At 46.8% G+C, this 15,316-nt stretch overlaps 1 protein-coding gene and 1 pseudogene across 4 annotated transcripts in view; one reads left to right on the top strand and one right to left on the bottom strand.

The window, feature by feature from the left end:
• Nucleotides 1-5,755, bottom strand: part of LOC141497116 (uncharacterized) — a 35,737-nt gene extending 29,982 nt beyond the window's left edge. For 3 of the 4 annotated variants that reach the window (XM_074199720.1, XM_074199722.1, XM_074199723.1), the window contains exons 1-2: nucleotides 5,512-5,755; nucleotides 525-597 (exon numbers count right to left, since the gene is read on the bottom strand). In XM_074199720.1, coding sequence (XP_074055821.1) covers nucleotides 525-597; nucleotides 5,512-5,630 — 192 coding nt within the window. In that variant the 5' untranslated portion in view covers nucleotides 5,631-5,755. Of the gene's footprint in view, nucleotides 1-524; nucleotides 598-2,022; nucleotides 2,128-5,511 lie in introns of those variants that run through there. The other variant, XM_074199724.1, reaches the window with a different exon arrangement.
• Nucleotides 1-15,316, top strand: part of LOC141499640 (vomeronasal type-2 receptor 26-like) — an 841,716-nt pseudogene that overhangs the window by 61,947 nt on the left and 764,453 nt on the right.

The following is a 15,316-nucleotide window of genomic DNA, read 5'->3' as shown; positions in this document are numbered from 1 at the left end:
TTATTAGGGCAGCATACTTATTTTGTACTCTACATCAAAGTAACTTCTATACTGGACCTAGACTAGTCCTAAACGCTGTTCAGAATGAGTGAATCCTAGGATGGACTGAGGGGGGAAAAAGTCAGTTGGAGAGTATCACATAGATGTTTTCCCTTGGATTCTTGAAGAAGCCCATGATATCAGGGAGGGGATGCCATGAAAAGCCCATGGACTGGATTTGGGTGAGGGGGTTATGCTAAGTCCCCAGCCTCACTTTCTCCTCCAGAGACATCTGAGTCCAGTGACCAGGTAGGAATCAGGACGACTGGAGATGGCCCTGGATGCGAGGCAGTCAGGGTGAAGTAATGTGCCCAAGGTCACACAGATAGTAAGAGTCAAGTGTCTGAGGCTGGATCCAAACTCCCATCCTCCTGACTCCAAGGGCGGTGCTCTGTCCGCTGCGCCACCCAGCTGCCCCTGTAGCCCACAGACACAGTGCTAGAGAGCACAGACCTACTTTTAGGGCATTGGAAACTCCCACTCACCTCTGGAACTGTGGCTAGGAGCAGCACAGGGGCCATGCCCGCCTCCTGGTACGGTGAAGAGCAGAAGGCAGACCTGGGGAGGAAGGGATGTGTGAGTGCGCCCAGGCCTGACTCTGCCCCCACCATTCCCAGGCCCAGAGTAGATACCCATGGGCACTGTCAGCATTCGGGGGACCCTGCGTCCTATGGGCACAGCATGTTCTGGGAACCAGAGGAAGACCAACAGATAGTCTCTGCTCACTCCCGGGCTATATGTGCTCAACCACTGAGTTAATTCACCCCTAAAGAGCCCCTAGCCTTATTGAATTTCCGGCCCCCCCTCCCCCCTTGCCTTGGCAACAGCGGACCAGTAAGGTCGGGCCCCTGAAACAAAAGCAAGATCAGCTGGGGAGAACAGAGCTCCAAGGAGGGGCGGTGGGGCAGGAAGCCCGGGACCCCCAGAAGCTGAGGGCTGGCAGAGGAAATGCCAGGATCGAAGGGTTGACTCCTGGGGACTTAGTGTTGACTCCCGGGTACTTGGGGTTCACTCCCGGGGACTTGGGGTTGACTCCTAGGGAATTGGGGTTGACTCCCAGGGACTTGGGGTTCACTCCTTGAGATGGGGCTCACTCCCGGGGACTTAGGGTTCACTCCCGGGGACTTGGGGTTCACTCCTGGGGAATTGGGGTTCACTCCAGGGGACTTAGGTTTGACTCCCGGGGACTTGGGATTCACTCCTTGAGACTTGGGGTTCACTCCAGGGGACTTGGGGTTCACTCCTTGGGACGGGGCTCACTCCCGGGGACTTGGGGTTCACTCCTTGAGACTTGGGGCTCACTCCCTGGGACTTGGGATTCACTCCAAGGATCTCTGGTAGGGCACGAGCAGGGTTCGGGGGAGCAGAGGGGCGAGGAAGGAGGCTGGGGGCAGCCTGGGCGGCCAGTCTGGGAACCAGGGGCTGCCTGCTCCCATCTCATAGATGTGGGGGCGCCTGGTGACGCCCCCCCTTCCAGGAATCACGTCATCCAGTAGAAAGCAAAGGCTGGATTTCGGGTCAGTCCCCCCCACCCACGGTCCCCGAGATCTCTCCCGAGACCCCCGGGGACGCACGGACTCGGCTGGGGGGCGGCCTCCAGGGGACTGGGGGAGGGCGGAGCCAGCCGGCACTGCTCCAAGCCCCGCCCCCACGAGCCGCCTCCGCTTCCCACCGGCCCTCGGGAGGAGGCGGGTCACGAGCGGCGTTCGGGATTGGCTCGGCCTTCCGAGGGCCACGCCCATCCTCCGGCCTCTGATTGGGTTAGAATCCTGTCGGCCCTTCCTCCTCTCGAGCCCAATGCGGACGGCTCCAGGGGGCGTGGCCAGAGGCAGAGGCGGGCTGAGGGTCACTGCGCAGGCGTGCCGGCTGGGCACGCCCCACTCCCGGAGCGGGGACAAAGCCGGGAAAGAGGGCGGGGCCGTCAGTCTGGGCTAGGGGCCGCAGCTCAGAAGCAAAGCTGGGCGGGGAGTCGCTCAGACCCACCTCCGGCCAGGCCGGCTCCGCTTCACCTCGGGACGGAAGAGTCCGGCTCCATCGGCGGCTCGTCACGGTCCAAAGACTGCCCGGGGGCCTTGACTTCCGGGAGACGGCAAGAGAAAGCGGAAGTGATGTGCCCGCCGCCCGCTACTGCCCTGGGCAAGGCCTTCTGGGAAATGTAGTGCTTGGCGAAGCGGCGGACGCGCGTGCGTCGTGGGCCTCGGGGGCAGCCGCGCACGTGTCCCGGTGGCCCGCCCCGGATGGGGGGGGAGGGGAGCAGGAGGCGCCCCCACGTCCCGCGCCCCTGGCCCGGCTCCCCGCTGAGCCCCAGGGCCGCCTCTGCCCGTGATGCCCGCCACCCCGCGGGGGAGGGGTGCCCGGGTGGCATCCAGGGCAAGGCCGTGGGCCGAAGGCCCGACACACGCGTGCCCGTGATTAACACACACGTGCCCACGCGGGGCTCGTCAGGCGGGGGGAGCGGGGCTTCGGCCCCCCGACCCCACGAGGGCAGGGCAAACTCCCGGCGCCCCCACGCGTGTCAGGCCCCCGAGAGCGCGTGGCTGCGATGCGGGCCGCGCCTTGGAAGCGCCCAACGTGGCGACGCCCCGCGCAGCTGCCCACACGCAGGACAGCACAGAGGCCCGCAGCGACGACCCCGGCCCGCAGCGACGGCCCCCGGCCCGCAGTGACGGCCCGCAGCGACGACCCCGGCCCGCAGCGACGACCCCCGGCCCGCAGAGCCCACCCCAGCGACGACCCCCGGCCCGCAGAGCCCACCCCAAGCCCGGCCTCCCAGGGGCTGAGCGCCCAGGGGGTCTCTGGGCTCAGCGCGAGCACTGCCCCGGACCGGCCCGGCCGGGACAGCCGAGCATCGCCATTCTCCCGGACAAGCCTGAAAAGCTTTGGAGCAACCACAGCGTCGATTCCGATTAAAAGCGCTAGAAGACGCAGCAGAATGGAAAGCAGCCGCTATCTGAAATCACCAGCAAGCATGACGCGCCATAAATGGCTCCCAAATACTTAGTCCAGAGTGATTCAAATGGTTTTGTGTTAAGACCTCTCAATAAATGCCATACCTTTCTCAAGGGGAGAGGGGCCCCCAAACCTCAAAATGCTAGATGTTAAATGCATCTTCAAAGACTTTGTTTCTGCCCCTTCAGGCCAATCACGGACTGGGGTCACAAATCTGTTTGATAAATTCATACCCATACATTTTCCCCTCCCTGCTCATCCTTGAGCATGTGCAAAGGAGAAGGATGAAGACCCTAGTTAACTTAGAATTAGTTGGGGCAGGCCTGGCCTAATCTTGGTCTTTTTTGATCAGGTGAGGCTAAGTCTTTTGTCTTATACTCACATACCTGCCCAGAGGCTACAATATAGGCAGACTCCAGTTATTGTAATGTAAACTAACAATCCTCCCTTCATATTCTTGTGAAACCCCAAACACCCTCATATTCCTCATAATTCCACCTTTTGTTTTATTTATTTGTTTATCTATTTATTTATTTAGGTTTTTTCCTTTTGCAAGGCAGTGGGGTTAAGTGGCTTGCCCAAGGCCACACAGCTAGGTCTTTATTAAGTGTCTGAGGTTAGATTTGAACTCAGGCCCTCTCTATCCACTGTGCCAACTAGCTTGCCCCCACCTTTTCTTTCTTAATAAGAATTTGGGTTCCACACCTTTTTAGTAATTTCTTTCTTAAACCACAATCTTTGTTATTAGCATGATTATTGACTTTTTTTTCGATCAAGATTTTTACTTATTATCAGAGACATGTATCCATCCTATTTTCCAGGTCTGTGCAGGACCACATGCCAACTCTGATGTCTTTTGCTACCTGCCTATTGTCATCTGCCTTTAGGCAGCAACTTGGTAGATTTGAATTACCATAAACTCCAACATCTTCAACCAACAGATTGTCTAATACACCTCTATGTTAAATAACTCCCTTGTTTGTATGACTTATCCACCAAGTCCAGGGCCCTAGCTGTCTAACTGATAATTGTTTCCCTTACAGCTTAGAATCTAAGCAGGCTATAAAATGGGGTTCCATAGCCCCAACTCCCATCCTGTGCCCAGGTAGTAGGCCCATAAGTCTAGATAAACAACTACCTGACCATCCTTGGCAGATGGATATATGCAGTGGTAATCACAATTCTCTTTACAAATAGATCCTGACAAGGGATCCCAAGTATCATCATTACATCTCACATGAACTGACTCAGGTCATATGCCACTGGTGTTTCTCTCCTCTGGGCCAGAATCCTGTGCCACAGTGCAACTCTGACAAGGCACTGAGACTCTAGGCCAGACCCAGGGAGACTGGCACCACTGGCACTCAAACTGCTGTAGGGACCACCACAAGTCCAACAGTTAGCCACACCACAAGACTGAGCATTGACTTCTGTCAGCTAGATTCTCCTCTCACCATTGCTAATACCCTGTTCTCTAAATCAGAGCTAGGACTCTAATAGGATATACAGACTCATGTAGATATAATCATGCCACCCAATAATCTCCCTCCTTTTCTCCCAATGAAGAACATCTCCAACCTGCCTCTCCTCCTCTTTTCCACAAGGAGATGAGCCTAAGGAGGGGTGTCACACTTACAGAATCAAGGGGAAGTTACAGGTACAGATCCCTTGACTAAATGTACACATAGGCGAGAGATGGAGATGAAGTGGTCCAGTATCTCTCCTTTTCTCTTTACAGTCCCATTTGAACTTGGGTTCTCTTGACTCCAGGGCCAATGCTCTATCTATTGCACCACCTAACTGCCCCCTAACATACAAATTATTACTTTCAGAATTCTTTAAAACCTTTAGAATATCTTATGTGACTTTAAATTTCCAACATGTATTATTAATTCCAGCATAACAAAACAGCAATAAGAATAACAACAAATTACTAGATTGTACAAAATAATCCTCCCATTATTACAGTTTGCATGAACCCACAGATCTAACCCAGAAGGGGTCATATTTTTTGATATTTCACTTATTACCCCTTCAAAGCAATCATGTTAATTCCAGACTTTAACATTTCAGTATTTAAATAGCTTATATGTTCACAAGATAATATAATCTCTCTGCAGTTACAAAAGAATATCACATAACTAATAAAAGCATTTTACTCATCAGTAAGTTACCTTACAGTGGCACCACAAAATTGCCATTTGTTCAGCCATCCATCAGAGGCCCCCCCCCAGTTTTAGAGTCCCCCTCCCCTTTTTCCTCTTTAACTCCACATACCAGCATAGCTACCCCACCAGCTCAATGAGGGAGGGGCTGAGTTCAACAAGGGGGATGCTACAGACTTACTTCCTTCTCCCCCACTTTCTGGAACTCCTCAGCCCAACTCCCAGATCCCCCAGTTTAACACTAAGTCCCCAGACCCAGAAATACCTAATCCAGACCACATACACAAGACAAGATTTACATGAAACACGAACAGTTTAATGAAAAACTTTTACATGAAAAATTTAAACTCACTCATACATCAGACTGGCTCCAGTTGGCTTCCTTCTGGCTTCTGTCTCCCTTGGCTTCCAGCACCAGCCATGTGATTCCTTTGTCCCCCAAGACTGCTGGAAGCCTTTCCCTTGCTGGGGAAGCATGATAGCATGCTTCCATAATGGGATTCTAGATAATGGACAATGCTCTCATGCTCTCCCAGTCACCAATGAAGTGAAAAGAGACTGTGTCCTTGCTCCCTTGCTTTTTAACATGGTCACTATGTGGTTAGATATCTTCAATGAGGATAAAAATGGCATCAAGATCAACTACTGTTGGGGGCGGGGGGAAGAGGCTTGGCGGTCGCTTAGAGGGGGAAACATAATCACCTTATAAGGGAATGTTACAGAACTCGGCCCCTCATTGTTTAAGAGTTCATGGGAGGGAGGACAGAGGGGATAAAATAATCCCATTATAAAGGAATGTTACAGAACTCGGCCCCTCATTGTTTAAGAGTTCATGGGAGGGAGGACAGGGGGGATAAAAGTGTCTGCTGAGAGGTTGGGGGGGGCGGGATGTGATCACAGAAGAATAAAGACTCATTATCCACCTCAGGCGCTCTGTCTGGTTCTTCCCCCATCAAAGAGTGGGGGCCGGAGGTACCCCGAAGACTCATCATGCGTTGGACTGGTGAGTAAGAGGACGGACTAGCATAAAGAAGCCGGCGTTGTAAATAAAAACCCGGCAAACTACCACAGTGGTGATAAATTTTTCACCTTGTAAAGGCTACAAGCCAAAACTAAAATAGAGTTTGGGGCTTGATCTTCTGTTTGAAGATGACTGAGCCCTCAATGCAGCCTCTGCAGCTGAGATACACCAAGGTGTGGATCGATTCTCTGCTGCTTGTGCTCCTTTTTCTTTTTTTAAGGTTTTTGCAAGGCAATGAGGTTAAGTGGCTTGCCCAAGGCCACACAGCTAGGTACTTATTAAGTGTCTGAGGCCAGATTTGAACTCAGGTCCTCCTGACTCCAGGGCTGGTCCTCTATCCACTGTGCCACCTAACCACCCCTGCTTGTGCTCCTTTTGACCAAGCATTTAACAATGCGGATGGGCCAGCCAAATTTGAACCACAGTTTAAATGTCAAATATATCCTTGCCAAAAAGACTATTTTATGGAAAACTCCCACAGGGCAAGTGCTCACATAGTGATCAGAAAAAGAGCAGCACAAGAAGACTCAAGTTTTCTCTTAAGTACCTTGGAACTGATTGTGCTAGGATGGGAGACACCAGCAAAGGGCTGGCCACCTTGGTATGTCCTCATCAGAGAAGATGCTGTGCTCTATGAGCAAAGAGATGACATAGTTTAAAAAATTGCAAAATGCACAAATTTAGAGAATCCACCCCAAATGTTCATATAGTCTATTTGTGTCCTGTGGTAGAATATTCTGAATTCATAATGCTCTGATCAGCCACAGTTGGACACATTGGGCTTGACTTTAACATAGTGATGACATTTTGGTCTTTAAAAACAAAAGGAAAAAAACCCAACCAGCCAATCCTTTAGCCAAATGTGGTTTCTCTGATCATCTCTTTCAATTAGATTCATTTTTACTTTTAAAGTCTGAGATCATAATTGCTACCCCTGATTTTTCCCCCCTTCAGGTAACACACAATTGATTCTATTATAGCCTCTTACCTTTATTCTGAGTATGTCTCTCTGCTACAAGAGTGATTCTTGTAAACAACATATTATTGAATTTTGGTTTTGAATCCATTTCCATTTTTTTGCTGAGTATACCCCCTTCATATTTACTATTGACCCTAACTTTCTATCCATTCTATTTTCCTGTCTTTCTTTCTCTTCCTCTCCTTTCACCCTATCTCCCCTCCAAAGTGTATTGTTTCTGACCACTGACTTCTTATTCCCCTCCCTTCGTATTTCCCTGTAAGATAACTATCCCCAACTGAGTGCATGTTATTTGCATTTTGAGCCAATTCTGCCAGTGTGTAAGACCAAAGCATTTCCAGTTTCCTCTCTAGCTTCCCTTCCATTTAAAAGTCCTTCCTTTTACTCCTCTTTTATGTAAAACCATTTCCCCCATTCTCTCTCTTCCCCTTCTTCCAATATATCCTGATTTCTCACTTTTTGCTTTCTTTAAAATCCATTATAGTGCCCTCTGTCTAGGTATATTCCTTCTAAATGTCCTAAATGACCAGTGTAAGCATGTAAACAGAATAATCTTATTGAATCCCTTATTTCTTTTGCACATTTACCTTTTTTATGATTTTCTTGAGACTTGTATTTGTAAGTCAAATTTTCTATTCAGCTCTAGTCTTTTCATCAGTGATGTTTAAAAGTCATCTATTTCAACAAATATCCATTCCCCCCCCCTCCCCTGAAGCAAGATAGTCAGCTTTGCTGAGTAGGTTATTCTTGGTTGTAATCCTAGCTTCTTAACCCTCCAGAATGTTATATTCCAAACCTTCCTATTCTTATGTAGAAGCTGCTAAATCTTATGACTGTGGATTCATGATACTTGAATTGTTTCTTTTTGGCTGCTTGTAAAGATAATAATGTTTTCATAATGTTTTGTCCTTCATTTTCGAAGAAGACCATGGTATCAGGGAGGTGAGTCATGACAAATGTGAATTGTATTTGAGTGAGGGGATACTGGGCTAAGTTACCAGTCTCACTTTCTCCTCTAGAGTCATCTGGGTGGCTAGATAGGAGTCAGGATGACTGGAGATGGTCTGGGATGTGAGACAATCAGGGTTAAATGACTTGCCCAAAGTCACACAGCTAGTAAGTGGCAAGTGTCTGAGGCTGGATTAGAACTCCCGTCCTCCTGAATCCAAGGCCAGTGCTCTGTCCACTGTACAACCTAGTTTCCCCAGCTGCTTGTAATGAGTGACTAGATGGATGACTATAATATATTTTCTTTTTGACCTGGGAATTCTGGAATTGACCTATAATATTTTTGAAAATTTTTATTTTGAGATTTCTTTCAGAAAGTGATTGTTGGATTCTTTCAGTTTGTTTTTACCCTAATGTTGTAGAATATCATGACAGTGTTCCTTGATAATTTCTTAAAATGTGATTTCTAACTGATTTTTTTAAATTGTGACTTTAAGACAGTCCAATATTTCTTTTTTTTTTTTTTTAGTTTTTAGTTTTTGCAAGGCAAATGGGGTGAAGTGGCTTGCCCAAGGCCACACAGCTAGGTCATTATTAAGTGTCTGAGGTCAGATTTGAACTCAGGTACTCCTGACTCCAGGGCTGGTGCTCTATCCACTGTGCGATCTAGCTGCCCCTGGTCCAATAATTCATAAATTATCTCTCTTCAATCTATTTTAGAGGGAAGTTGTTTTCCAATGAGATTTCTCATATTTTCTTCTATTTTGTGCTTTTTTGAGGTTGCTTTTTTTCTTTTTGGTTCTTAATGTCTCTTGGAGTCATTAGCTTCCACTTAAACAATTCTAATTCATCAGTAAACTTTTGCACTTCTTTTTCCATTCCTCTTTGACTATTTGGACAACACTTTTTTTTTAGAATGGGGTTAAGTGGCTTGCCCATGGTCACACAACTAGGTAATTACTAAGTGTTTGAGGTCACATTTGAATTCAGGTCCTCCCGACTCCAGGGCCAGTACTCTAGTTACTGTGCCACCTAGCTGCCCCCGTGTTACTGTACTAATGTGCCTGCTTTTCCTGGGAACATGACCCAGAAACATTTATGGGCAATACAGTAGCGTCCTATTCCCAGTGCCAGCACAGGGTCCCCAGTTATCTCCTTTTGAACAGTTGCCAAATAGCATGTCTTGTTTTATGACCAAAATTATTATCTTCTGTGATCCATTTCATCTTTTGGTCATAAATTTGTTCCCTTAACTTTGATATTTTTTCTCTTCATCTTGAAATTTGTTTTTTAAGTCTAAGGAATAGACCTATATGGAGGTTAAATTGTTATATGGCATAAGATATGGGTGTATATCTAGTTGCTTTCAGACTGTTCATCCCCTTTGCCGGCAGTTCTTGTTAAATTGTGAGTTCTTCCATTCCAATAGGTGGTTTATGTTTAGGTTTATTAAACACAAGGCTACTTCCTGCTTTGTAGTACTGCAAGATCTGGTACTGTTAGGTCCTTCCTACTTTTTCATTATTTCCCATAAACTGACTTTTCCATGTAGATGAAGTTAAGTAGTTCTTTGATCATTTGATTTAATACTGAGTCAATTAACTTAGATTTCATTGTAAATATAAACAAAGAATTCTTCTAACATCTTTTTTCTAGCACAAGATGTTAGTTTGTACTTTGTGGAAATTTGCTCAACAATATCACAGATGCATCAGACAAAATTGCCTCATGTTTCTTTTCCTATATAGATCAGCTATGGACCTTTTGATTCTATCCTGAGTATAAGGTTCAGTTTCCCTCTCTCTACCAACTGACCCAGAGGGACTGCTCTCTGCACCAGGATATAGTACTATTAATGGTACATTTTTGAATGGTGAGCAGAGGTGATATGAGAGGTGAGGAATTTCTCTGGAATATAAGAGGGGACATGGCCAAGCATGGCATATGTGTGAGTTACAAAGAGAAGATCCCAGTTGGTGAGAGGTGATACACAGAATCCCAGGACATGTTCATGCCATGAACCATACAATCCTCAGTCCAAGTCATCATCATTCATGGTGATGGAGATTCCCTTATGAGATTCTTAGATCTTTCACAGCCTCTTTATATCACAGTATGGAAGATTTGGATCATCACATCTCAATGGGACATCACTATGAGACCCCCAATGATGGCTATAGTTTCTATGGAGCACTGTCATCTTTATAAATGACAAGTGAGATACCTGACTTCAAGTCCTTTCTTAGTTTTTGAAGGACATTTTTGTTAAGGAGTTCTGGTGCTCAGCATTCAAGGACCAAGAGAAGCTTAAAGAAAAAAGTGCATAAGGAGTGTTCACCTAATGTCTCCTTGGAAGCTCTACCTCTGCACTTCTTTGACCTGACCATGTCTAGTCGGAGTCACACCATTTATAATGCTGTGCTTGCTGTGGCCTGGGTCCTCCATGAAATACTCCTGGAGGTATCAGAGAGAGGGACTGTAAGAGACGAAAAGGTTGGCTTCAAAGTTGTCAGGTAAGATCAAAAGCCTATGATGTGCCAGCTCCTATGATGTGGGGATATACATCAATGCCTCAAAGACCTGCCATCTCTCCATTATGGGATCTTTCTTTGCCAATGCAGTTTAACCTTGTCTGTAAAGTATAATCTTTGAGGTTCCTAATCAATCCATAAATAAGTCAACAACTACAGTTGGAGAGCAGTAGGAGGAAGAGTCATATCTACAAGACTAGAAAGATTAGGGTGGGTCAGACTGTGAAGTAGTTTAAAAGTGAATATTTTAGGAATTTCTATTTTATATTTATCCTAAAAATAATAAAGCACCACTATTATGGGGAATAGATATGAGGGGCTTCTGGTTTTCTTAGAATTTCTGTTTGCATCTTCTACTTCTACCAAAAGGCCTATTCACATCTGACTCTCTGAGCCTGGCCACTCTGAGAAACATAATGAGCACTCACATCTGTGGAGATGAACATACTCTATCCTTAATGCAGATTTTCTCCATAGCATTTGATGGAGGAGCTGAATCTAGATGGGGACAGACCAGGACTGGGTGTGAGAACTGTGTGGCTTTTTTGCCTGGCTGGAATGATGTCTTTGGGAGCAGCATGTGAAGAAGTGAATGACTTGTCTTAACTCAAGATTTAAGACATTTAAGACATTTATGAACATCTACTATTCTAAAGGAAAAATTAATCATTGGCACTAAAAATATTAAGGTCGCTCCCTTTAGAGTGCAGAATCTACAATCTGCATGAGTTCTTTCAGAAATCAGGATGTTTATTATCCTCACCAAACCACAGTATAAACTTAGGGACATGAGCCCTAGGATCTCTTGCATAGCTTCCAAAGTCCTGCTTTTGAGGAGAACCCAGATGCCAGGGCTATTTCTCTTTCCTTTCATCTCCACTCCTTTTTGAAGAGCACAGTAACAACAGTGCTGGTGACCAGATGTTTTTGGATAACACCAGAATATCTGAGGCTCAGTATGACATTATAAATTATTTGACATTAGAAAATGAGACTGAAGCTCTGGAGAAAGTGGGACAGTTTATCCCCAGTGCTCTATCTGGTCAAGATCTCATCATTGGTAAGGAGGCCAAACTGTGGGATTGGTTTCAGTCAAAGGTCAGAAATAATTTAAATGTTAATTTGGGGCATCTGATCATGAAAACACATCTTATTTATTAGGCCATCTAATGTACATAAAGAGCTTTTTGAATTTTAAAATTCTGCATAAATATTAGCTATTCTTATTAAGTCATACATAGCCATATTTCTATAAAGAAAATTTTCCTTGGCTAGCTGTCTCTGACTGACCCAATGAGATTGCAATTTTTAAATCAGGTCTTAAAGGAGCCAACAGTAGTAAAAGAACCTGACCCCTGAAAAAGAATCACTCTTGTGATCAAGGAGAGGGTTTCTATCTCATCCCTCTTCCTATCTACTACCAACCATGGCATCCAAGAAGAGACCCTCTATCTAGTAGTCAGAAAAACAGTACAAAAGAGCTTGAAGTAGAGTTGAGGGGGATATGCTTGAGGCAGACACTGATACCAGGAGACAATCACATTACAAAGAGTGTGACCTCTGGTAGTAGAAAAAGAAAGCCTGCTGTAAGCTCAAAAATACTAGTTCAAGTAAGTTCAAGTAATAAAAACTTAGTTGTAATGAGGACTCTATGAAGAGAGAAAAGACTTTGAGGTTTCCTAGGATTGGAGATGCAAGGAGTCTTGGCCGTGTTCCCAACCTTACTAGCCACACTCATAATTATCTAAGATTTTGTCCACTCATTCCGAGTGCTAGGAATATTTATGGGAAAGTGTGTCACAGTTTTCTGAGGGTGATGACTTACAAAAACTATTTTCACTCTTCTATTCTTGCAAAAAAAATAATAAACACTTTGCTACAAGCTAATTGTGTCTGTTGGCTGACTGTCAAGAGAAAGCATGTCAATTGAGTCTTTTGAGCTATGGTTATAGAGGAAAGTCAAATCCTCACACAACTTGTAAAACCTGAGAATAGTCTAGGGATTTAGACCTTAAATATGAGCACAGTGATGGGCAGAGTCAGGAAGCTGTTATTGTTCAGACCTTTCATTTGTGTCCAATCCAAATGATCCCATTTGTAATTTTCTTGGCAAGATACTAGAGTTTTTCCATTTTTTTCTTCAGCTCATTTTAGAGTTGAGGAAACTCAGGCAGTTAAGTGACCTATCTAGGGTCACAAATCTAGGCTGTATCTGAGATCACATTTGAATTCAGGAAGATGAGTCTTATTGGCTACAACACCACCTAGCTATCCAGAGTCAGGAAAACCTGAGTTCAAATACAGCCTCATATGCTGACTAGCTGTATGAGCCCAGACAAGTCATTTAACTTATGCTTGCCTCAGTTTCCTCATCTGTAAAACAGGAAAACTAATAGAACCTACGTTCTGATTTTCTTGTGAGAAGCAAATGATATAACATTTCTAAAGTACTTGGCAACATTATCTGATCCATTGGTTCTTGTTCTTTGTTATTGAAGAAGACCGAAAGGACATCACTATGTTTGAAACAAATTACAGGGTGTCCAACTATGTTTGACCAGACCAATCAGAGCTTGGAATGCTCTACCACAGGTCAGGCACAAATAGTCCATGAGAACACCTGCTTACTTTAAACATACATATGTCACATTTCCTTTGAGCTTCTCCCATTCTGTCTTCCTCATAGAGCATAGCCCCCTCACTGATGAGGGCATGCCATGCTGGGCAGTCCTGTGCCAGTGTCTCTCATGTTGTACAGTCAATTCTAAAGTTCTTCAAAGAGACCTTTAGGTGTTTCCATATTACTTCTTCTGCCCCCCTTGTGAGTGCTTGCCCTGTGGGAATTCTCTATAAAATAGTTGCCGGGTTTTTATTTACAACGCCGGCTTCTTAATGCTAGTCCGTCCTCTTACTCACCAGTCCAACGCGTGGTGAGTCTTCGGGGTACCTCCGGCCCCCACTCTTTGATGGGGGAAGAACCAGACAGAGCGCCTGAGGTGGGTCATGAGTCTTTATTCTTCTGTGATCACATTCCCGCTCTCCCCCCACCTCTCAGCAGACCCTTTTATCCCCTCTGTCCTCCCTCCCATGAACTCTTACTCAATGAGGGGCCGAGTTCTGTAACATTCCCTTATAAGGTGATTATGTTTCCCCCTCTAAGCGACCGCCAAGCCTCTTCCCCCCGCCCCCAACATCTCCCCCTTTCTGTTTTACAAGGTTATCACTTGGTGTGACCTTAAGCGGTGCTGAGGTTAGCCTTAAGCGGTGTCATTTCTACTGGCCTCTGATAGCCGGGGGCGAGGAACCCTGTCTTAGGTCATCTCCTTCAACCCAGGACCTTGCCCGTCCTAGGCGCCCGACACCCTCAGGGCCTGTCTTAGGTGGCTGGGTCAGGAGAAGTTGCCCGTCTTGGGGTTTACCTCGTCTTACCCCTAGGTGTCACATGTCATGCATGGCGGCTAGCCAGACTTGGGGATCCGCCGGGGGCGAGGAACCCTGTCTTAGGTCATCTCCTTCAACCCAGGACCTTGCCCGTCTTAGGTGGCTGGGTCAGGAGAAGTTGCCCGTCTTGGGGTTTACCTCGTCTTACCCCTAGGTGTCACATGTCATGCATGGCGGCTAGCCAGACTTGGGGATCCTCCCCCGTCTCCATGGCCATGAAGGCTTTCTGAGTAAGAAGCATATAACCCCTCTGTCGCCTAGCTAGGCGGCAGAAACAGACAACAAGTAGGGTGATTCCCAGAATCAGCGTCCTTGTTCACCCTCAAGGGGGTATCCTCCCGCCATCTGGCAATCCCTCCATGGTATGGGATCCTCGATGTTTTCCCCTGTGGCCACACATGAGGGGCCCCACCGAGGCAGAAGGGAGCCCCATCGATGTATTGGTCACTAGCAGGCGAGGGTAGATCGGGGAGTTCCATGCTACCGGAAGGGGAGAGGGAATAACTCGGAGTATTCCCCATGTCGGATTTCCTTCAGATGGAGCACCTCCAAGGATCCCTACGATGATCAGAAGGCCTGAAAAAGAAAGAAATTCCTCTCACCCCGTAGGGTTGGGCATTAATCAAGGTCTCTTATCTTGTAAACAGGGAGCCATCTTTCTGGCTCTTCTATCTTATCCCAAGCTGCAACATGTGTTTCTTTAACAGTCTCTAGCTCAAACTGGCCATACTGGGCCTGAACAGCAGGGTCAGTATAGGCTCCAGTTCCACACAGGAGGTCAATGGCTAAATCCAGGGGAGTATAACCCCGGGATTTTGCCAGCTTAGAGGCCTCTCTGCGGGCCTGAGCCTTAAAAGCTAAATATAAGGAGGCATCCAGGCACGCGGCTGCAATTTCGTCAAAGTCAGCAGGGGTCCAAGGGTGCGTAGCAAAGAGGTTTTGCATCAGTCTTTTTACATAAGGGGAGTTTGGGCCGTATTTAGTCACGGCCTCCTTAAGTTCCTTAAGCATCTTAAAAGGGACAGGGCGGTAGTCTCGGGCTCCGGTAAGGGGGTCCGTAAATACCGGGTAGAGGCCCCAGTCATCCCAGTCCACCTCCTCCCCTTTCTCTATTGCTATGGAGGCACTGGTGGCAAGTAGGCCGGATGGGCGGAGCCCTTGAGGGGATCTCTGAAGGGCGGACAAGGAACATGGGGGATTTTTTGCCTCTGTTTCCTGGCTGGGCCGCCAAGCCTGGGGCGCG

The sequence above is a fragment of the Macrotis lagotis genome, chromosome X (assembly GCF_037893015.1).
Source record: "Macrotis lagotis isolate mMagLag1 chromosome X, bilby.v1.9.chrom.fasta, whole genome shotgun sequence".
NCBI classification, from domain to species: Eukaryota; Metazoa; Chordata; class Mammalia; order Peramelemorphia; family Peramelidae; genus Macrotis; species Macrotis lagotis.
The sequence above is the reverse complement of the archived record's forward strand: the minus strand, read 5'-3'. Positions and strand labels throughout refer to the sequence as shown.